Source organism: Sorghum bicolor, chromosome 4 (genome assembly GCF_000003195.3).
Source record: "Sorghum bicolor cultivar BTx623 chromosome 4, Sorghum_bicolor_NCBIv3, whole genome shotgun sequence".
Lineage (NCBI taxonomy): Eukaryota > Viridiplantae > Streptophyta > Magnoliopsida > Poales > Poaceae > Sorghum > Sorghum bicolor.
The window spans coordinates 2325936-2350907 of NC_012873.2; the positions used below are offsets into that span (position 1 = coordinate 2325936).

Here is a 24972-nt window from a genome sequence, read left to right on the forward strand (position 1 = left end):
TAAAGATGGGCCTCATTTGACTAGCTTATTTGGAAATGAATAATCGCTTAGAATCAGTAGATAGCAACAAAACAGCAAAGATTGTAAGAATTAATCGGCACTAGCTGTGGTGGATATGCGTGTATATGGGAAATGGACCGTAGCGGCATTGATTACGAGCTTTTAGAGAGACAGGGTGAGGAAACATGTCCATAGTTGTAACATAATTTGCACCTTACCATACCGGTGCAGTCTTTCCTCAAATGGCCCTGGCCCAAACACTTTGTGCACAAAAGGATTCCCAAAGTCGTCTTGTGGGCTGGGCCTTGGGGTGCCGAAATCACAGGCGACAATTGTGGGGATTTTTGAATTGGGAGAAGTCCTTAGCATGGATTTTGACTAGGGCCGCGTTTAGTTGCTGAACGAAATTTTTTGAGTACTGTAATATTTTTGTTTGTATTTAATAAATATTGTGCAATCATAGACTAACTAGGCTCAAAAGTTTCGTCTTGTAAATTATAGACAAACTGTACAATTAGTTTTTAATTTCGTCTATATTTAATACTTCATGCATGCGTCTAAAGATTTGATGTGACAGAGAATCTTAAAAAATTTTAGGTTTTGGGAAGGAAGTAAACAAGGCCTAGAGGGTGCTTGCTCTGGCATTTGCCGTTTTGGTAACCTGTAAACATGCCTTCAGGTGGTGGATTTGAATTTGAGCTAGGTTCTCGAGGACCAACTGAGAGCTCGAAATTTTTTGATTTTGATAAGAACACTCACAATGCAGACTCTATCGTAGAGTCTAAAGTTATTTATTACCTCGAACAATGTGGACTTAAAGTCTAAATAAGACTTGGAGTCTTATTTTTTCTACCTCTTTCTTCAATAAATATGCTGCCACATCAGCAAAATACCATAAATAGTATGTAATTAATTGTCTTGGACTCTGTGATAGAGTCTTGCATTGTGAGTGCCCTAACTCAGACGAAGGAAAATTGATTTTTTGGGAGATGTGGGGGATGAAACAACATCAGTAAAGCTTTTTTTTAACAATGTGCCCAATATTTTCCATTCAGCTTCTTATTCAATGCACCAAAGAGCACGATCTCTTTTCCAATTTGGACCTCCGCCTCCCCAAAGGAAAAATAAGATGTCAAAGAGCTTGCAAGAAATTTTTTGGAGATTATAGATCATGAAACCCACATATTTGCAAGAGACTATGAAGCGAAACATCGACCCTGAAAGATGAACAATAATTAAATCATTGGCAGTGCCACCAAGATAAGATTGCAAGGTGAGACTCACAGGGTCTTCAATGAGATGGACAGCAGAGCACCGACAGCTTGCAACAAGAAGAAAACCCGGTGAGGAGGTGGGAGGAGAACTCACCGAACAGTTGAAGCGATTGGAGACCAGTCTTCCAAACTCAATCGAGAATCGAAGCTTAGATTTAAGAGTCTAGCCATGCAGGCAGGCTAGACTAGGATTGGAGAGAGTTGCCATCACCGGAGAGGATAGAGGTGGGTCGGGCGAGGGGAGCACCGGGAGGGAGGAGAGAGCGCCAAGGAAAAGGCATACACGAGGGAAAACAACGTGCCCACCATAGGTTAAGATAAACCATCTTAAATAGTCCACATGTTAGATCAAAAAGTGTCAGTAACCAACTTAGTTCTAGATAGTTGCATACATAAATTTCAAAGTATAGCAGCTAACATTTTAACTGAGCTCTTTCTTAACTTAAGAAGTCAACAGGATAATATATATATTGCTGGTTATGTCGAATGTGTCCAAGCCAGGATTCGAAGAGGCATGAAGGAACAAAATAAAAGCTCTGTCGCTGAGAACTAAGTCGATCTTCCAACTTAGTCACTTGTTGATTAATTGCAACGATAAACATTACTTAGCAACACCAAAAGCTTGACAAAAATTATTAGTCAAATCCTATTGTTTAGCCATTTTGTAAAATATCAAAACTCTTAAGAAAAGAACAGGCCCCGCAACAACTTTGCTATTTTACAAAGTCACAGAGCAAGAAAATCAAGGGATAACCAACTTTCTATTTTACAAAATCAGATCATACATTTGTTGGAGCCTAGTTTTTGCTATAAAAATTCTAAAATAGCCTGCACAACAAGAATATCCAAGCTGTTAGAGTTGCTCTTACACTTTCGTTTATGTTTCACGTAAAATTAACCCGGGAATGGTAGGATTGACTCTAAAAACCTTATTTTGGTCTAACCACCTTCAACAACTAAGATGAGAATAAACTCTCCATAATATCTTATTAACATACACATGAGCCATTATGGGCTAGATTTCAAACTGGGCCAGATGCGAAATACATCCACTCTCAAAGGGCTTGACATCCGTGTCGGCTCAACACACCCACAACTGGGCAAATGATGATCATGAACGTTTCCTCTTAGCACACGCGATCGCTCGTCCAGTGCGAATATATATATGACACGACGTGCACCCCGTAGGGTTTATACGCAATGAGTCGCATGTCTCTGCCCCTTAACACGCACACACATGTGGCCATAATGGTCGGCTTTCACACCACTTATAAGGTTCTGGAGTTCAAATGTCTTAGACACCTACCATCAATCCACCTAAGCTCGTACTCGATTCGCATAAAAAGGTGTTAACCCGGGCATAGTGGGATATACTCTGAAACCCTTTAATGTTTGTGTAACCCACCTTTAGCAATTAAGGTAGAATTAATCTCTCTGTAATATTTCATTAATATGGACATGGGTTATTATAGGCCAAATTCTAAATTGTACTGGATGCGACACCACCAACTCTCTCGACGCATGACCATCGTCGGAGCAACGCCGCCCTCGGCATGCTGCTGAATGGAGCGCCAGCTACCCTCAACTCACTGGCTACTGGGGCATACTCGCCGCGCAGGCCACCCAGGCAGGCTTGATGACCTCCCGCCGCTCCAGCCGCCGGGATGCGGCTCTCCGTCCCTAACAGCGACTGCGAGGAGACGAGGTGATGGAGTTTTGACCAAGATCATGAGAAGAGGAGTAGAGGATGGACAAAAAGAAGATGATTCGGCAGCATTCAAATATTTTTAGAAGCCAATTTCTTGAGAACAGTTGGAGGTGTGGCTGTTTTTAACGTCCCATAATGTTTTGGAAAGGTTACAAAACCAGATTTTTGGGAGTATTTTTTACATAGTTGGAAATTCTCAGGAAATTCCTGGTGGGGTTATATAATCCCTCTTCTTCGTCCCTCCCTTGACCAAATAAATAAATAAAAAGATAGAAAAGTTTGACTTGGAATCAAGCTAGAGCTTCAACCTTTGAAAGGAATGGGGGTACATCTTTTACATTAACAAAGCATTACTTCGCTCCATCCCATCTTATAAGAACGGTTAAAATATTATCTATTACAATATCACGGGCGCAACCCTTAATTTATAAGGGTACCGTTCTTGGTTCCATGCAGCTGCTGTCCATCTGGCGCCGTTGTTCCATTCGGGCACGTAGGGTTGCAGACAGGGCAATGGGCCTGGCACTCCTCTAACGTGTTGTAACAATCTTGCCTAGGCTGGCAGCAGTAGCAGATGTCATCCTTAACATCGCTATGGCAATAGCATTTCTTGGTGCAAAATATTAGCCTGATCAGCTTCGCCTTCCTCTCATAATCTGAAGCTTCTAAGCAATTATCCTCGGTATGATAGGGATCCGTATGGTAGGCGCTTGTTGTGTTGTTGCCACTGCTAGCTAGATAGACTGCTCTTGTTGTGCGCCCCACCTGCTTGCCGAGCAGCTGATGAGGAGAACGACCTGTATATATATATTTTGCGTTCGTTTAGTATTCAAATATATATAGGGCTTCTCTCGCATAATCTGTTGCAATTTGTAGGGGAGAATATATATAACTCGATCATTTTCGCTGATTCATGACAATAGATTGATCTGAAGAAGATGCATGAGGATGAAGTAGCAACTTACCTGCTTGTGCAGTCATTGCTAGGCATCCAAAGAGAATAGCCACACAGACTGCAATCCCATAAACCAAGCTGCTGTCGCTACCGTTGCTGCGGCCGGCCTTCATACTGAATTGACTTCTGATGTCTTTCTTTCTAATCAGCTAAGCCTCTCCGTTTGAGAGGGGTTTAGAATGGACTTGAGCAATGACCTCGCAACTCGGATCAGTATATAAAGACAGTACATCAGCCTTCCCACAGCGAGATGATGACCTCATTTGACTAGCTAATTTGGAAATGAATAATCGATTAGAATCAGTAAATATCAACAATCAGCAAAGATTGTAAGAATTTATCGCTGCTAGCTGTGGTGGACATGCGAGATCCTGTATATATTGAAATCATTCCTTGCTTTGCTATATATATATGCAGTATGTGATGAATATGATAGATCTAAACGTGTCATAAAACATGAATAACTCATTAATACAGAATCTTAGTCTTAGACTATTACATGACCACTAATTAATTAATGCAGAAATACTGAGTAGATTAGTGCTAGACCAATGTTTGCAGACGTTATTGGAGCCTCCGGTGGTGATGCAGACGTTGATGGTGGGCGTGATTCATCAGCTGAGGGTTGAAGAACCCTCTACCGACGACCTTCTGGGCGCCACCAGCACTGGTGAAATGTCCTAATATGGCTAGAGGAGGGTGAATAGCCTATTTAAAAATTCTACAAACTCACTAGAGCAAGAGGTTAGTAAATAACAAAGCGAAGCTTTTTGCTCTAGCTCTAAAGGGGTGTTTGCAAGCCACCTATCCAACAATTCTAATTGATATAATCACTAGGTACACAAAAGCTATGTCACTACAAGCTACGCTAGTGAAGTATGCTACACAAGGCAAGACTAGCAACTAACTAGTTACACTACTTTGCGGTAAGTAAATGGAGAGGAAGTGATATTTATACCGCCGTGTAGGGGATCAACCAATCACCAATATAAACAATCAAGTACCGGGAGAATGCCAATCAAACACAATTGAGACACTGATTTTTCTCCCGAGGTTCACGTGCTTGCCGGCACGCTACGTCCCCGTTGTGTCGACCAACACTTGGTGGTTCAGCGGCTAAGAGGTGTAGCACGAACCTCGTCCTCGCTAGGACATCGCAAGAACCGACCCACAAGTGAGGTAACTCAATGACACGAGCAATCCACTAGAGTTACCTTTCGGATCTCCGCCGATGAAGGTACAAGACCCCTCACAATCACCGGAAGATGGCTAAGAACAATCACCAACTCGTGCCAATACTCCTCCGCTGCTCCAAGCCGTCTAGGTGGCGGCAACCACCAAGAGTAACAAGAAAACCACAGCTAAAACGATCCCCAAGTGCCACTAGATGCAATCACTCAAGCAAATGCACTTGAAATCACTTCCAATCTCACAAAGATGTTTAATCTATGAAGAAGATGAGTGGGAGGTGTTTGCTTAGGCTCACAAGGATATCAAGTATGCTAGAATGCCAAGGAAGTGAGCCCCAAACCGGCCTACACGTATTTATAAGCCCCTCAAACAAATGTCAGCTGGCTTGTTGGTAGCGAGAATGTATACCTATCATATTTGAAAGAAACGGCTAATATGATACACAAATATATATGTATATATTGAAATCTGATTATTATATTTGGAATTTGGAATGAGATTTTTCTTGTTGGTTAAAATAATTTATTGGAGGTTTATACTCATGAAATAAAATGATCCTAGCATGTTTTCCTGGTGGTGTTGGACTCTTAGGAAAACCATATTTTATGAGGGTTGAATATGCTTTCCTGGTGCTGTCTTCGTCCCATGAAAACTATATACGGCATGTTCCAAAAAAATCTATATTTCATGATGGTTCAAACATACTTTTGTGGTGATGTCTCCCTCTCACGATTCATGTGAGTTTTGTTAACCTCATGAATTTATTTCTGTGACAGAACCGACAGTGATAACAACAGTCACTGCCGGTTTGTGTGTCTCTAATCGGCAGTGGTTGGTCGTCCAACTATCACTGTCGGCTCAAGCCAAGAACCAGCAGTGATTTGGTGCTATTATTGTTGGTTCGAGGCAAAATATGACGGTAATTAGCCTGACAACACTCTAGCGCCATCTCCACCTATCCCTCAACCCAAGACAACCAAATGATGATGTTGTGGACTTCGTAAGTTGTAAGTACCGGTCCTTTACGGTGCTATAATATACCACTTTTGTAATCTTTTAACATATCCCATGTTTTATGTAGGTGATTGGCTTCATATTGCGCTGAGAAAAAGCTTTGGCACATTAGATTCTTGTTCCCATTGATAGTAAATGAGAAAACATGCAGAGGTGATATAGGATATGACAAGGCCCATATGATAGACGTAGTGACCACAACTGTCAAATATTTTGTTCAACAGAACAAAACAAGCATCTTTCTAGCCTATAATTGCGAGTATATATATGTTCTCATCATTTATTTTGGTCATCACAGCTATTTCTACAAGGTGGCAATGAGTTATTTTTCCTTATAAATATAAGGATGTTACATGTCTAAGTAATTAGGCAAGGACAATAGGAATTTTGAGCATGATTTTAGAAGTATTTAGGAAAAAGAATCACCACGTTGGGAGTTAGCACGAAGGAGAAAGACTAGTTACAAAATTTCATTGTAGATTAAAAGGAGAAAACTTGTGTTTATGTTCTTCAATCTCCAGTATTTAAGCAATTTATTTTTCGACAAAAAACCAGCTACCCATATTTTGTGGTGGTGGGAGTGACTCATGAAAATAGATAATTTTGTGGCGAGATAGTTATTTTCATGAGATATACTTAAATACTCTCACGAAAACAGCTGATTTCATGACATTGTGTAGAGCACTCTCATGAAAATGAGTTTTCTTGACGGGATTTACGCCACCCTCATGAAAAGATTATTTTCATGAGAGTGTGTTTTAAATTTCCATGAAAAAATATTCCCCTCATGGAATCTCCATTTTCTGGTAATGGTGTGGTATCAACCTAACAGCGATATGAGACCATCACTACCAGGTGTGTTGACCTGATTGTGAAATCTTTTCCCTATGTATAACCAATAAGTGTGTCCCTTCCAAAATTTCATTTTCCTGTGTCACCATTTCATCATACTGCACTGCCCAGTCACCACACAATAACCTTTGCCCCCCGAGGAATGCTTCCCTCATCGCTACCACCCCAGCGCCTCTTGCCCCTAAGTGCCATCACCTCGGTACCAAGTGATTTTGAGGGCACACGGCGAAGACCCTAACTAATAAATAAGGAAAAAAATTTATAGTTCGCCGTGAGCTATTTAAAGGGCACACGGCGAAGACCGTCTTTGCCGTGTGCCTCAGACTAGCACACGGCAAAGATCCAGGGTTTGCCGTGTGCTTCCAGTTGGCACACGGCAAAGAGTTGACGGCAGCCAACGGTGGCCGATGGCGTCAGAATTTTGCCGTCAGCCCCGTGCTGGCACACGGCAAAGAGTGCATTCACCGTGTGTTTTATTTTCGCCGTGTGTTTTTCCTCGGCGCACGGCAAATGTATTGACTTCACCGTGTGCTCTTCTGTTCAGCACACGGCGAAGGACGTAAACGCCGAGTGCTAAATGTTTGCCGTGTGCTGGGCTGGGTGGCACACGACAAATCAGCTCTTTGCCGTGTGCTCGACGTATTGCACACGGCAAAGCTACGGGCACACGGCGACCTCCGGTTTTCCGGTAGTGATCAGAACATCTCTATGCTCGAGGACCATCGCCGCTGCCCCTCAAGGAATGACGCCCTCGTCGCCGCCAAAACCCCCGTGCATGCGCCTCATCGTCGTCCCCAAAGCGCCACCACCACCATTTCTGAGCACCTCCGAGACCCTACACTCTCACTGCCACTATCCTCCACTGCAGCACCAGGTGATTAGCTCGTCCCACCTCCATCTCCCTCTGCTAAGCATTGCATGTGCTCAATGAAACCTCTGATGTGATCGATGATCTGAACCCTAGATCCCCACCCCGATGTGGTAGTTTCTGATTGTAATGTTCAGAGTGACATGTACTGAGTATAAGCACCCCAACCCCTAGATCCTGCTCCCTGCTCCCTGCCCCCTCACTCCTCTCCTTCAATTCCCTACACAAGACATAATATATAATTAGAAAGGTTGGTATATCACTCATGGACTACCTAGGCTTGGAATTTTGTAACCCCAACTCTTGCACCAAGTGAGTAGTTTGCAACTTTGCATATAATATATCACCTGCCTAAAACTACCTGACAGATCCGCCCTCTCCCTGTTTTTGTTTCTAGTACTGAACAACGTGGTCGCCAGTCAAAGCTCGCCAAAGTGTTTTTGTTTGGATATATACTTTGGTCACTCAGCATGCCCACAAATACAAACCAAGAGGAAGCAACCTGCAGGAACTCCATACATGCACATTATAGTCCAGTCCACACACTACAGTACACTCTAGAGCCACAACACTACAGTGTCCAGTCCGTAAGCGCTCTCCTTCGTTCTTCGCTTCTTGCAAATAAATCTTGTCAAATTTATACTAGTAACTGTCAACGCACATAACTGTAATTTATTAGATTTGTATTGCGCAGTACAACATATATATAACCATGATCAACCTTCATCCATTCACTCTTGACGATATATGCCTTCTGTTGTTGTTTTGGAGCTCAAGACGTACACCCCTCGCCATGGGGGTCCGTAGAAGGGTGGTGGTCGACGCTGCTGCCTTGCTCATACTCCAGCTGTGTTGTTGCTGCATTATTGCTCTTGCCCGGGCAGCGGCAGCGACAATGCCGTCGGCGACGGACATCGTCGGAGACGTTGGGGAGCGGCAACAGCAAGAGGTCGGCGCCAAGTACAGGGACCCGAGGCAGCCGCTGAACGCGCGGGTCGACGACCTGCTGCGGCGGATGACGCTGGCGGAGAAGATCGGGCAGATGTCGCAGATCGACAGGGAGAATGCCACCGCTGGCGTCATCAGCAAGTACTTCATAGGGAGCGTGCTCAGGGGCGGAGGCCGCGTGCCGGCGGCCGGCGCTCCGCCGGAGGCGTGGGTGGAGATGGTCGAGGAGATACAGCGCGCGGCGGTGTCGTCGACGCGCCTCGGGATCCCAGTCATGTTCGGCATCGACGCCGTCCACGGCCACGGCTACGTCTACAAGGCCACCGTCTTCCCGCACAACGTCGGCCTCGGATGCACCAGGTAATTACTATACTGATCTGTCAACATTGTTGACCCCATCCAAGCTAAGTGGTCTTTGGCCTTTTTTAGTTTCAAAATTTTTGATAAAATGGACACTGTAGCATTTTATTTGTATTTGATAAATATTGTTCAATTATGAATTAGGGCCTGTTTGGCACAGCTCACAACAGCTTCATGAGCTGTTGTGAGCTGTTTTTTTTGCCAAACACTTATTTCCAAAACAGCTTCATGGGTGAAGCTGTTTTTTTCCTCCTCTCACTAAGACATAAGTTGGATGAAGCTGGAAAAAAGTAGTTTATTGCAGCTTCTCCCTCATTTCTCTCTCTCAACTATGCATGAAGCAGTTGGTGAAGCTATTTTGCCAAACACTTTTTTCAAAACAGCTCAGCTTCATCTATAAAGTCACTCATAAAACTATTTTCTAAAAAACCAGCTTCACTAGTGAAGTTGAGCTGTGCCAAACAAGCCCTTAATTAGGCAAAGATTTATCTCGCAAATTACAGACAAACTATATATAATTAGTTATTTTTTATATATATATTTAATGCTCTACATATGTGGCGCAAAACTTGATGTGATAAGAAATCTAAAAAAATTTATAAAATATTTTAGAACTAAACAAGACCATATACATCCAAGATCTGAATTAAGAGCCCACATGCATGCCATGCTTTGGCATCTATCGACAGAGGTTATTATCGTTCTGCTTGCATTGGCTCGATCCTCCATCGATCAAAAACTTTAATATTTCTATGTTGACTACTTGTCCTAGCTAAGTACTGACAGTTTAGATAGAGAGTGGTTGCACTGCTACCTCGTAAAGATTCCCGTGTGGCCGTGTCCAAGGAGTTTTTTACGCTATCCTAGATTTACAGCAAGGATAATAAGGTGATACAAGGGCAAACCCAATGTTAGAAATTATATGTAGTTTTTATATCTATTAATTTTTATAGACACTATATATATAAAAACTATGGTCCCCAATGAATAGTTTCTACAGAATATTTTTTTTATCGAATCACATTCATTCTCTCTCTATTCTCAACCAACCATATCATTTCCATGTCTTAGATCTCATGTAGACATGGTTTCTAACTTGAACCCATCGGTTTCTATGATTTTTGTTCTCTCTTTAATAACTACCTTGCCACATCAGCAAAATGCTTAGGTGGCACTACAATTAGTGTGTATAGAAACTATGATGCTTTCTACATTGGAAGTGCTCTAAGCTTGCAGCATCAATTGTCACACATCATGCTTTTATTGAGATGGATTAATTAAGAGACAAGATAAGCAAACCACAAACTAAGAGTTTCTTCACCAGGAGTCTCTGAATCAGGGTTCTTATTTTTATGTGCCATCAATTTAAATTTTAAATTAAAAATTTTAAAAAGCAAATAAAGTGTGTCATACAAGACAAAACATAGTCTCATTCAAACTAGGTGGAGTGAATGGACCGGTGCTCCACAAGATTCGGTGGAGGGTGTGGGCGCGATTAAGACCACCGGGAAGAGCGCGAGACCGCCGGAGGAGGCGGCACACAGGTGGTCGTCAAGTACACCACTTCTCTCGCTCTCTCTCTCTCTCTCCTTGCACGTACACATATAGCCTATCAAGCTAGGTAGCACTAAACTATGCGGTTTAATTAGCCCTAAATACAGTGTGAAGTTAGAGAGTGCTCTTGGATTACGTCTCCCCGACACAACGCCAAGTTCAAATTGGAGCACAATGGTTTTATCATCATCAAAGAACTCTAATGGGTCACAAAAAAAAAGTAAACAAAATAATGGTGGTGTTTAGTGACTATTGTGTCCACATCAAAACGTATTTACTGATTCAGAGACCCAGAGCTCGCAAGGAAGATCGGAGCAGCAGTTGCATTGGAGGTCAGGGCCACCGGAATCCCTTTCATCTTCGCTCCATGCCTGGCGGTATGCATATGTATAGTGCAATCAAATATCTCATCACGCTAAATTGCTAAAATAATATAGAGTAAAGGTGTATAATTAACTAGATCTTGATCATTTAACTTAATTTTTTTTTTGTGTGTAGGTGTGCAGAGACCCTCGGTGGGGCCGGTGCTACGAGAGCTTCAGCGAGCACCCAGAGCTAGTGCAGAACATGACCTCCATTGTCTCCGGCTTCCAGGGCGAGATCCCGGCGACTGGCCGCCTCGGCACGCCCTACGTCGCCGGGCAGCGCAATGTGGCGGCGTGTGCGAAGCACTACGTCGGTGACGGCGGCACCACAAGGGGAATCAATGAGAACAACACGGTGGCCACCTTCCATGACCTCCTCGGCATCCACATGAGGCCCTACTATACTGCTGCCATTCGAGGTGTCTCCACCATCATGGTCTCCTACTCCAGCTGGAACGGTGTCAAGATGCACGCCAACCGCTTCCTCATCACCGACTTCCTCAAGACTAGGCTCCGCTTCAGGGTACGTAGGTGCTACTTTTTTTTCAAAGAGGAAATGATTCTATCAGTGTTATTTACTATACCTAAACAGACACTACTACAATATTTTTAACCGAGGCGGGCAGAAATGGTTAGCCGAGGTGAGCAGGCCAACAGCCTCGGACCAAAGGTCATGGTAAATGAGACTTTTCCGAGGCGGTTGCCTACCCATCTTGGTTAATCGAATAAAAAAACCAAAACCCATGGACAAGCCCAGCAAGACCATCCACAGGCCCACTAAGCCCATCCACGGGCTGCCGCCACCATAGCTCACCGGATTGTCCAGCCTTCGACCACCGGATCTGTGAGCAAGAGAGGGTAAGGGGAGGAGCGCCGGTGTAACTCGCCCATGCCGCTGCTGCCCTAGCCCGCACCTAGTTTCGGGCTCTCCTTGCCCACGTCGCCACGCCAGAAGACGAAGAGGAGGTGTCTGCGTCGCCCCCGCACGGATCTAGCCCCTTGACCACCGGATTTGTGCTCTCTGCGACGCGCCATGCCGGATCTGGAAGGAGGGTGCCGCCGTCGAAGTTGGAGGCGGCGTCGAAAGGGCGGGTGCGACTACTTGTGGAGAAGCTTGGGAGGTGGAAGGTCTCGGCTGGTGGGCGAGCACGGCCAGTGGAGGAGCTCGATGGCGGAGGGCCTTGGCTGAGCCCACGCCACCTGCTGCTAGACCGCCGCGTCGTCGGGCCGCCAAATCACCGCGGTTCAGGGCTACAGCTCCGCCGGGCCACGGGCTCCTCCAGATCCACCAGGAGAGAGGCACGAGAGAGAGGAGAGGCGAGGAGGCGTCAGTGGGAGAGAGGGGAGGGGACGTCGATGGGAGAGAGAGAGGAGGAGCGCTTTGGTGCAGAGGGAGAGGGAGAGAGACCGATGGTTGCGGGTGTGAGTGAGAGAGTGGAGTGATTTTAGGGTTTGTGTTTGTTTTTATATGCTAGAGTAGTAGTGGGCTCGTATGGGCTTGGAAATGTTAGCGGGCTAGGCCAGATTATAGGAGGCGGGCCTTATAAAATAATCACATCGATTAATGATTTACCGTGACGGTTACATTAAAATGCCCGTCTCGGTTAATAGGTATTAGCCGAGGCGGTTATATTACATTGCCCGTCTCGGTTAATAGATTTTAGGAGACGGTTTTTTTAATCGCCTGGTTAATTAAAAAAACTACCTCGGTTAATTCTAGGTATTAACCGGAACGGTTCAAAATTGTGCCCGTCTCCGAGAGGGTTTCGAAAAGGTCGCGGTTAAGTTTTTTTAGTAGTGAGAAGAACTCCACTAGATATTACAATTGCTCCACTATTCCCGTTAGTGATTAGTTCAAAAAAATGCCGTTAGTGATGCTTTAGCTTATCTAAACACCATTAGCTTGCTTGGTTAAATGTTTATAATTAATTAAAAAATTTCATGATTTCTCTATACGATTGTTAAATAAAATAAATAGCTTCAGCTATATTTTGCCATAGCTTTTTGAAGGAGAGTGCCACTAAATATCTTAGCCCGTAACTTAAAACATTGTGTGCGTGCATAGCCTGGGTGATGTCAAAGTTGCAATAAGCCATTTTTTCCACACATGTATATTTCAGGGTTTTGTGCTCTCGGATTGGCTAGGGCTTGATAGGATCACAAGCCCAGAACATGCCGACTACCTTTTGTCCATCAAGCTGGGTATCCTTGCTGGCATTGACATGGTAAGGACTGACGGCATTTGTATATGCAATGTAGCCTGGTGTTTAACCATCATATGCATCACTTGACGAGTGTTTCGAGTGTTCCAGGTCATGATTCCATACAGGTACACAGAGTTCATCGACGACCTCACGTTGCTGGTGCAGAACGGCACCATCCCGTTGAGCCGTATCGACGACGCCGTCCGCCGCATCCTGCGCGTCAAGTTCACCATGGGCCTCTTCGACAACCCCTACGCCGACACCAGCCTCGTCGGCGAGCTCGGCAAGCAGGAGCACCGCGACCTGGCGCGCGAGGCCGTGCGCAAGTCCCTTGTCCTCCTCAAGAACGGCAAGCCCGGCGCCAAGCCACTGCTGCCACTTCCCAAGAAGCCCTCCTACGGCCGCAGCGTCCTGGTCGCCGGCAGCCACGGCGACGACCTCGGCAGCCAGTGCGGCGGCTGGACCATCACCTGGCAGGGCCAGACGGGGAACAACCTCACCGCCGGGACCACCATCCTCGACGGCATCAAGCGCGCCGTCGTCCCCGGCACGGACGTCGTCTACTCCGAGAACCCCGACGCGGGCTTCGTCCAGCAGAACAAGGCGCGGTTCGACTATGCCATCGTCGTCGTCGGCGAGCCTCCCTACGCCGAGACACACGGCGACAACCTGAACCTGACCATCCCTGCGCCCGGGCCGGACGTCATCCGGAACGTGTGCGGCAGCATCAGGTGCGTCGTGGTGCTCGTCTCCGGCCGGCCGCTGGTGGTGGAGCCGTTCATCGACGCCATGGACGCGCTGGTAGCGGCGTGGCTGCCGGGGACGGAGGGGCAGGGCGTCAGCGACGTTCTGTTCGGCGACTACGGGTTCACCGGGAAGCTGTCGAGGACGTGGTTCCGGTCGGTGGATCAGCTGCCCATGAATGTCGGCGATGCGCACTATGACCCATTGTTCCCGTTTGGGTTCGGCCTCGAGACACAGCCGTCCACATATTAAGGCATTGTTTGGATGTATTCGCATTAATATCATTTTATATGTGTTGAGGTAAATTAGAGTAGAATTTGAACTAAATTCCACATCAACGACTCAGCATATATATATAGATTGAGATTAATCCAACAACATCCAAACACTACCTAAAGGGTAATAATCTCGCGGATCGTTGAAAGTTTTACAAAGTTGGCATGGTTCAAATTAATTTGAACTAAATTCTTAGACTTCACAGTGAAATATATAGAGAGTACGTCTCAGGTTCCGAAGTGTCATTTGTATTTTATTTTGCCATATATAGGGTTTGTTTGGTTGTCTAGAAACCATTCGCTAGAACAATTATTCCTGAGCTGGAATGATTGACTAATTTCTACAGCAATTGATCAGTTGGAAATGGTTTCTCGCTCCATCTCAGGATAACCAAACAACCCTATACTCAGACTTTACTTGATCAATGTGAGTAGTATTGCAGTAGATAATAATAAGCTCAAGAATAATGCAATGGTGTCTCCTCCTTGACACGATTGTATTCTTGTGCCCGATTCTCTTGCTTATTTTTCAAAAACTGAAACAGCAGGAGAGCTGCCAATTCTATTAAAAGAAGATGAACCGAGACTAGGTAAATACAACTGAAATATAATAGAGTGATGAGACCACAAAAGGTCAAGCTAAAACTAACAACTAAAAACAACAAACACAATATATCATCCAGTTGGATTGAGACATCAACACGAGGTGGTGCAGAACAAAACCACACCATCGAGCCACACCACTACTCCTTCAGCAAACAAGCCACTGAACTCAGAAAGCAACGTCACTCCGCAAAACCAAACACCACTGATCGCCATCAAACTAACAAATCAATGCACTATTTATATAGACCGATATCAGTCTTTTCTATATACTTTGTCCTCACTCATGTGCACCCGGAAAGACACTCATGTGCACCCGGAAAGAATTTCCCAAACGGTCATCCATCTCTAAATTTCTTCAGGACAAGCACGTTTAACTTTAGAGTTGATGGGCTTTCAGAAAAAAAAGTTATAACTTATTGGTATGAGTATCCTAGTAAGCCCTGGGCAGAGATGTAAGGGTATCAGAGTCGACTCTCGCGGTTTCACGGACGTGTGTGTCGCAGTTGCACATGCATGATGCGCATGGCTGGTGTGGACCCAGAGTGGTCACACAGCATGGCATATGCACTGACACTGGACACACGGACGTGGCCAAGAGAGGATGTTGAGGGTGAGGATGTAATATCTCTGTCCAGAGCTTAATAGGATACTCATACCAATAAGTTACAACTTTTTTTTCCGGAAGCTCATCTCCAAAGAACTCTAAAGTTAAGCGTGCTTAGCGTAGAAAAAATTAGTGATGGATGACCGTCCGGAAAGTTCTTTCCGGGTGTACATGAGTAAAGACAAAGTGTGCAGAAAAGACTAATGTTGGTAAGAGTAGTCTATATCTAAAACAAACTACCTGATGTAAGCGGGTTTGGCCTCACGGTACGCAGAGAAGCATTATGCATGCTATCGTGTATATAACAGCTCAATCATGGCAAAGGCACTAGCTCCAAACAGCAAAATTTATTTACTATTCTTTAATTTTGTTTTCCTTCCTGTGAAAATTTTAACTTCAAACTGACGTGTTTAGTGAAGTTGTCAGATTTTTATACAACCACTAGGTCACCAATCTAGCCCATAAATATGTACACAGCAGAGATACCATCGCCAAGATTACTCCACTCTTGAGACAGTAGCTCTAGTATGGTGGCAGAGAAGCTTGTGAGTTGTGACTGATGATACAGCAGCTCAAGCTCCAGCGGTAAAGACACCATACTACTGCAAGTGGTAATAAGCATCATGCATGTCTCTTTGCTTCTTCCCTATATGTGATTATTAGTTGTGTGATACAACTGTAGTGATTGACGCCAGCGATCGGGATGCAGAAGATGAGTCGTCGCAGCCGCAGCTGGTCTGGCGTAGCGGCGCCGTTGGTGATCTTTTGGTACTGCGCTTATTGTGCCACTGCAACGGCTGCGGCGGCGGCGGCAATGGCGGGCGCTGGTGGAGGAGAGGCGGAGCATCAGCTCGGCGACGCCAAGTACAAGGACCCGAAGCAAGCGCTGAACACGAGGATCGACGACCTGCTGCGACGGATGACCCTCGCCGAGAAGATTGGCCAGATGTCACAGATTGAGCGGGTGAATGCCACGGCCGACGTTATGAAGAACTACTTCATAGGTATATATACAAAAAGCTTTGTGTTGTCTTTAACTGTTTATTGTTTCAGTATTGCTCACTGTCTACTATGTCATGCTGCAAGGGACTAAAACTTTGGATAATCTTGAACTAATCAATCTTTTCAGTGTTGACCATTGACAACATCGAGATGACCTACATGTAATTTCTATACCTATTAATTTCTACAGACACTATGTATAGAAACTATAATCCCAATGGATAGTTTCTATACAATAATTTGTTATCCAATCACATTTATTCTCTCTCCATTCTCAATCAATTATATCACTTCATGTTTTGGATCTCGCGTAGACATGGTTTCTAAGTTAGACTCAATTTCTATGATTTTTGCTCTCTCTTCAATAATTACCTTGCCACATCAGCAAAATGCTTAAGTGACACCATAATTAATATTTATAGAAACTACGATAGTTTCTATATTAGGAGTGCCCTTACCTCTAAAGAAAAAAAACATGTTGGCAATTACAACCAAAGATGGTATCTTATTCTGCCGCAGGGAGCAGGCTGAGCGGTGGTGTGGCAGCGTCCCGACATTTTTTTTTGTCTAATCTTATGTTCGAATTTACGCCTTAAACTTGTCGCTGATTTTTTTAAAAAAAAACTAAAATACTGAATAAATTATCTCCTCAACTTTCAAAACTGGATAAAGTACCCCCCACCCCAAAAAACATGTTAAACTAGTTTCCGGGGCGATTTTATTGACAACATAGTGGTGGGATCCATATGTCAGGTGATCTCTCTCTTTCTTTTATATCATAACATAAAATTTATATCAAAATTGTAGAGCTCAATGCGATATATACATCTTTTCTATTTTAGATCTTTAGATATTGGTTTTGAGTTATTAGGTTTTTAAATTTAAATTTATAATTTTTTCAAACAACCTAAGATGTTGACATAGTCTATACCAAAGTTATAAATGCAACTACAACTTTGGGGTTGAAAACCTTTTATTTTAGATTGTTTGGATGCTAAAATATTCATTTTCTATTCTTTGATTATTAAAATTATATATTTTTTATTTTTTTTAAACAGCCTCGGACGAAGACATGCTCTGTACCAGATTTTTTTTGTGCATGTAGAGATCTAAAACTTTTTAGTTGATTTTTTTCATTTGTGGTGATTTTTAGGAGCACAAATTTTCAATAAAATTGTTATGACAAAGAAAACTAAAGGCATGCGGGCCAGCATACCACGTTAGCCAAAATCACCACCGAGAAAACCACTCGAACTGTTTTACAGGGGTTAATTTATCATGTTTTGAAAGGTACTAAGAGAGTAAGTTGTCCAGTATTCGAGCTCGAGAACATTTTTAAAGTTCAGTATAATATTGCTCACTGTCATGCTGCAACGCTAATACAAAGCATTGTATCGATCTTGAACTAATCCTACTTATCTAGTGTTGTTGACTGTCGAGAACATCGAGATGACCTAGTATCTCTCAAGGAAAAAAAAAATGCATGCATGCATGTGGCCATGCATTACAAAAGAGATTAATTGATCGATCTTGTGGTGCTGCACTGCAGGGAGCGTGCTGAGCGGTGGTGGCAGCGTCCCGGCTCCCAACGCGGCAGCGGCTGAGTGGGTGAAGATGGTCAACGAGATCCAACGGGGTGCCATGTCCTCGCGCCTCGGGATCCCCATGCTCTACGGCATCGACGCCGTCCATGGGCACAACAACGTCTACGGGGCCACCATCTTCCCCCACAACATCGGCCTTGGTTGCACTAGGTGCGTAACTACTTCCTTTCCTCATCACTGTTTTCTATACAAAAAACTTGAACAACCGAGGCACAAATTAACAAGCATATATAGATAAAGTATAGTACAATTTTGAAATCAGAATTTTGTATTAGCAGATGCCACTTGGATCGGAGAATATACTATATAATTTGGAGTACATTAACTAATAAATGCATGCATCGAGATTGCCAATCAAGTTGATCAACACGGTGTTATTTTGTATGTATGACTCTACACGCTGAACTGATCACAAACTTGCGTGACTCTCTTGCTGTTCTTGCTAAGGTCAGTCTCAATAGGTGTTTCATTAGAGTTTCATACACATTAAATATGCTGATTTGGCACTATATTAATAAAGAGAAAGATGATAAGAGTTTCTTGGGAGTAGAAAGAGTTTCATCCCCATGAAACTCTTGTGCACTGTTTCCAAAATACTCCCTCCGTCCCTGAAAGAATCAATTCCTAGGATCCGTGCCAGTCAAACTTTTTAAAGTTTGACTAACTTTATAGAAAAGAGTAACAACATCTATAATATAAAATACACATTATATGAAAATATATTTTATGATGAATCTAATAATACTAATTTGATACTATAAATCTTAGCATTTTTTTCTAGAAATTTGGTCAAAGTTTAAAAAGTTTGACTTAGAACAACTCTAGAAATTGATTCTTTCAGGGACGGAGGGAGTATTGATGTATTGGAAACTGGGTCATGAAACCTCCATTAAGAATGGCCTAAAACAGCATGATTTAAAAGAACAGCTATGTACCTCTGGGAATTAATGTAAGCAGGATCGATCAAGCGCTCAATTTTTTTTTCAAGGGTAAATTAAACTTTCATATATATATATATATGATATCAACATGCAACTTGTTGGGAATAATCAATTAGAGGTTAATATCCATCATTACCAACAACTAATTAATGATGGTTAGAGGCATGACATGATTGTCACAGCATGCATCCTCTATGCAGCATGCTATGCACAAAATCATTTACATCACTCGTTTTCTCTCTTCTAACACAACTGAAGTGAAGCAGTCTTCAATAAACTAAAGTTTCCGGAAACCAAATTTAGATTCTACTAACAAATTTTATAACTATTTTAATCATATCAGTAACTACACTTTAGCAGTACTGTGAATTATTCCTTTGATCCAACAGGGATCCAGAGCTAGTGCAGAAGATTGGAGCAGCGGTTGCGCTCGAGGTTAGAGCCACCGGAATCCCTTACGTCTTCGCACCATGTATTGCGGTAATTAACTAATAAGCCTCCATCCTTAACATATATATATTTCTTGTAACTTCTGGTTTAATCTAGGAGCTTGTTAGGAGAGGCAAGATTATATTTGAAAGAAAAACACTGCTGAATAGCTGATACATTCGGCAGATAAACTCAAGCGAACAAGGTAGAGTTCATAAAAAAATGCACAAACTTCTATGATAGTTTGTGTCTTGACCTTGCGTTACTAGGCATGGTAGATTTAATGCATTTTCTATAAACTTTTTACAATTAAAGGATAGAAAGAACTAAAATGGCTTAGATTTTACTTACAACAATTACATTTTGGTTTAAGCTAGAAGCTTGTTTGCAGGCAAGATTATATTACTTGTGAAAATTTGATACAAATATGTTTAGCTCCTATACAAATTAGGAGAATTAAACTCATCATTCCAATTAGTACAGGTCCCAAAATCTAATGCCATCTAATAGAGCTGGGACATGGGTCATATAACATTTTAGGGCCACACACGGCATGACCACTAATTTTGATGCAGCATCCACATGCCGCCGTACGGCTGTTGGCAGGTTTCTTTATAACCTTCTTACAATTCATTCATATAGTGGTTAGCTCATCAATATTAATACATGGTCCACTTGTCTCTCTTTTATAAACTTTCTTAGTTCTTGTGTGTAAGCCGACTGTAAGGTCGTTACCGCCCGCTATTTTACTCTCTCTCTCTCCTTTTCTCTCTCCTCTACCTCAGTATTATAGTTGGCTTACAGCCAACTAAATACTTACTCCTATAATCATCGATCACTTATATATACTATAAGTCATCGATCACCGATAATTTTGTATCCAGGTGTGTAGAGACCCGACGTGGGGCCGATGTTACGAGAGCTTCAGCGAAGACCACAATCTCGTCCAGCAGATGACATCCATCATATCCGGTTTCCAAGGAGAGATCCCGGCAAACGGTCGCCTTGGAGCACCTTTCGTCGCCGGGCAGCACAATGTCGCCGCATGCGCGAAGCACTACGTCGGCGATGGCGGAACAACTGATGGCATCAACGAGAACAACACAGTGGCCACTTTCCACGAGTTGCTCAGCATCCACATGCCGCCGTACTATAATGCCGTCATCCGGGGGGTTTCCACTGTCATGGTCTCCTTCTCCAGCCTTAACGGCGTCAAGATGCATGCCAACAAGCCTTTTGTCACTGACTTCCTCAAGACAAAACTTCGGTTCAGGGTTTGACATTGTCAATTTAGGATATGTTTATGTTTATTACTACTCACCCCATGTATAGTACTTAATTACATATATCTTTCTAAAAATTAATTATTGCTTTCATCTACATTCTAGGGTTTTGTTATTTCTGACTACGAAGGGATCGATAGGCTGACGACCCCTCAACATGCGGACTATGTTTTATCTGTCAAGCTGGGGATCCTAGCCGGCATCGACATGGTAGGATTTTTTTTTCTATATGCCATTAGCTAAAACATGTATCTCTTATGTGGCACCTATAAACTCAAATTCTTTCAATGCCAGTATCCATAAAATTTAATCTCTTTCACACCATTATTGTTCATGTTCCAATAATTTTGGCTAATAAACATAAAAAACACCAATTTGCTCATCCTGGTTGAACACAAATTTAGTTTGGTCCCTTTTATGCCCACCAGATTATTGTGAGGAGTAATCATTTGACGAATTAATTTCCGTTGATAAAAATGGATTAATTAGCTGTGTAAGGTAATTTCCACAACCAACTGAGCACATGATGCAATTTTTATAAGGATGATCAACCATGAAACTTTGGAATGATCTACTCACTTGGTACCTAGGTAATGAATATGAGGAATGTCCAGCGGGCTTACCTTCCACAGCTATTTCCACACTCATAGCAAGTCATAGCATGAGCACAACAAACCAGTGCACTGATCGAGCTAGAAGCCAACAACCACATGACCCACATCACCCACACACACTCGAAAACAACCCAGCAACCCACACCACCTGTTCCACAATCAGAGATCTATCTCTACCATCTCTTTCCTCAACGAGCAGTCCCTTTGTTCATTGTTGATCACCCCTATGATTTAGGGATAATTAGTAGGAGTAATAGTGATGACATATCAAGATATTTATATGATTAAACATATAGTTACCTCGGCATAGAAGGGATTACATGTAAACACAAATGGCATATATGAGAATCATGTTTTTGAATTTTGAGGTGCTAAGCAAATAAGGGATTTAGATTTATGTCAATGGCATGTAAAGAATTCTATGCTATATATATAAAGCCAGTGTACACGCAAGTACTCTTACAGTCCACCGTGAATGCATATGCATATATATATATATATATATATATATATATATATTCTGCACAATTCTTACATATATATACACACGTGTGACAGGTGATGATCCCGTATACGTACACGGAGTTCATCGACGACCTCACACTGCTGGTGCAGAACGGCACCATCCCGATGAGCCGCATCGACGACGCTGTCCGCCGCATCCTCCGCGTCAAGTTCACCATGGGTCTCTTCGACAACCCCTACGCGGACACCAGCCTCGTCGGCGAGCTCGGCAAGCAGGAGCACCGCGACCTGGCGCGCGAGGCCGTGCGCAAGTCCCTCGTCCTCCTCAAGAACGGCAAGCCTGGCGCAAAGCCGCTGCTGCCGCTGCCCAAGAAGCTCTCCTACGGCGGCAGAGTCCTGGTCGCCGGCAGCCACGCTGACGATCTCGGTAGCCAGTGCGGCGGCTGGACCATCACCTGGCAGGGCCTCACGGGGAACAACCTCACCGCAGGCACCACCATCCTCGACGGCATCAGGCGCGCCGTCGCCCCCGGCACGGACGTCGTCTACTCCGAGAACCCCGACGCGGGCTTCGTCCAGCAGAACAAGGCACGGTTCGACTACGCCGTCGTCGTCGTCGGCGAGCCCCCCTACGCCGAGACGCTGGGCGACAACCTGAACCTGACCATCCCTGCGCCCGGGCCGGACGTCATCCGGAACGTGTGCGGCAGCATCAGGTGCGTCGTGGTGCTCGTCTCCGGGCGGCCGCTGGTGGTGGAGCCGTTCATGGATATCATCGACGCGCTGGTGCACTACTGCACAGCCGACATCCACCGAGCGCCACAAACGCTCGGTGGATTAACAAAGCCGCTCGGTACACCGTCTACCGAGCGTATCGCTCGGTGAGTTTTGCTCGGTAAAAATTTAGTCGATGAACTAAGTCCACCGAGAGCTGGATACCAGCCCCTCGGTACAATAGTCCACCGAGGGCAAATCTGCCCCTCGGTACAAAACTAGCAGATGACGGCGTTACCTTCTTTCCCTTCGTTAGCGTTGCCGTCGACTCCACTTACACCGAGAGCAGAGAAGTAAACCCTCGGTGCTAATGTTCTACCGAGGGCGTAGTTGCCCCCCGGTAGATGTTTATAAATGGGTCCCAGCTGTCGGGGTTTTTAAAATCTGAAACCTATTTAAATAAATTTCACCGAGAGAGAGAGAGAACCCTCGGTACAACATTGTACCGAGGGCTTTGTTCCCCCCCGGTAGATATTAGCACGCTGGCCTGAAAACTATTAAATTAAAAGACACCGAGAGCGAGATGGAACCCTCGGTACATATATTGTACCGAGGGTTTTGGTACTCAGCCCTCGGTAGACCTATGGTCGTTGCACCGAGAGCCTTTTGCCCCTCGGTGTATCTGGGGAACGAGGTAAAATGTTCCCAGGTATACCGAGGGTGGTGCTCGGTGAAATGACCATTCCCCAGATACACCGAGCGTGGCTCTCGGTATACTGACCATTTCTTTTTTTTTAATTTCTGTTTCTTCATTCTAATACATGATCCAATACACATATATCACATATATGATCCAAAACAGCACATATATGGTCCAAAGCATCACATACATCACAGAATTGCACTCATATGACACATTTCTCACAAATATATATAAAATCCATTGTCCAACTATCCATCACAAGATTCCAACACTCCAAAAGGTCGAACAATCCATCACAAATATATATCACAAGTACTAGAAGTTCCACAAGTCTAGTTGCAACATACGGCCATGAAAAAGTACCACACGACTAGATCATCAAAGGTGAGGCGGCTGCTGCTGCTGCTCCATGCCCGGCTGCTCCATGCCCGGCTGCTGCTGCTGCACATCCGGTGAAAGTGGCGGCATTGGGTTCGATCCCGCCGAAGCCGGCTGCACAAAGGAATAGGTTTAGGTGGCGCGTTCTATGTGTTAAGACGGGTTACAAATCCACAAGCAAAGCTCAATTGAATGCAAGAGTATACTCACAGGGGTAGGTTGAGGTGGAGCGAAAGCCGCTAGCAGCGATGCTGGCAGGTTGGGGGCCGAGGTTTGGAGAAAGTTCATGAGCTCCGCTAGCTGCTTCGCCTGGGTTTCCTGTTGGGCCCGAAACGCAGCCGCATCCGCCTGCCGTTGTCGCTCTGACTCCTCTAGTCGGGCCTACAAAATTTGAATCCCATGTTTTAGTAACTCCTCCGGGAAATGTAATAAAGAAAATTTCCTGAGAAATGGAATAACCTGGAGTTCATCAACACGTGTCTGTGCAGGGCTCGGCCGGGTGCGGATAGTGAGGCCACTGGTCGCGCTCTCTGAACGAATCTTGGAGAGAGAGAGCCCGGAGCTGTCGATGCAGCTGTCGGCGATCCACAACCGTCCGTGCTTCTTGCCTCCTCCCACCGCCATCACGACTTCTGGATCAATGGGCTGAGTGAACGGATCGAAGTCTGGCCCATGGACCTTCTGTGCCGCCGCCGTGTAGTCGTGGACCTTCTTGTACACGTTCGGGTTGCTGTAGGCCGTGGGCGGGTCGTTGAGGCTGTAGGTGACGTTGGAGGAGTACTTGCCCTTGTGGGCCATGCAGAATGCCCCAAAGTCATTGCACTCCTGCCCTGGGTGTGCCGCCATCTGCAAGGAAAAAGAGATGATTAGTTTGTGGCACAATATAGCATGACAATGTATAAAAGGCTGCGCGTACCCATCTTTCTTTGTAGACGGTGAGGTTGCGGCTGCCTTGATGGTGTGCTGGACCTCCCATCGCCAGACGTCGTTGCCGTAGAAGCCTGTGCTTTTCCTTATACTCCTCTGTGAACCACCTGTCCACGATCATCTCCCAGCACGGTTTATCGTTCATGCACCACGTGGCGGGCACCTACATGGCATATAACAAGGTTACTGTCTACCTCAAGGTTACATGAAACATAATGAAAAGCTCAGAAGTAACAAACTTTTGTCACTGTCTACCTCAAGGTACTGTTCTCGGGTCAGCTCCATCTCTCTAGCGTCTTGTATGGAGACCTTTTGCCCCAACTTGGACCCGTAGTAGTTGATCACGCACTGGTGTTTCGCCTCGTGATGCATGTCGACGATTCGCTTTCT

General features: G+C 44.5%; 2 protein-coding genes across 3 annotated transcripts; both read left to right on the top strand.

Moving 5' to 3' along the window:
• LOC8069923 (beta-glucosidase BoGH3B) lies at nt 8356–14470 on the top strand. Its single transcript, XM_002451431.2, has 6 exons — nt 8356–8449; nt 8640–9170; nt 11011–11101; nt 11223–11612; nt 13210–13314; nt 13402–14470. The coding sequence occupies exons 2-6, from the start codon at nt 8656–8658 to the stop codon at nt 14287–14289; spliced, it is 1989 nt and encodes a 662-aa protein (XP_002451476.1). The 5' UTR covers nt 8356–8449; nt 8640–8655; the 3' UTR covers nt 14290–14470.
• Nucleotides 15860–24251, top strand: LOC8057509 (beta-glucosidase BoGH3B). 2 transcript variants are annotated; one of them, XM_021458639.1, is made up of 8 exons: nt 15860–16107; nt 16205–16526; nt 18074–18278; nt 19459–19549; nt 20383–20772; nt 20887–20991; nt 21954–22741; nt 24144–24251. In XM_021458639.1, the coding sequence occupies exons 2-8, from the start codon at nt 16226–16228 to the stop codon at nt 24187–24189; spliced, it is 1926 nt and encodes a 641-aa protein (XP_021314314.1). In that variant the 5' UTR covers nt 15860–16107; nt 16205–16225; the 3' UTR covers nt 24190–24251. The 2 variants fall into 2 exon arrangements, with proteins under 2 accessions (XP_021314314.1, XP_021314315.1); XM_021458640.1 differs by lacking the exon at nt 24144–24251 and having other exon boundaries at nt 15861–16107; nt 21954–23038.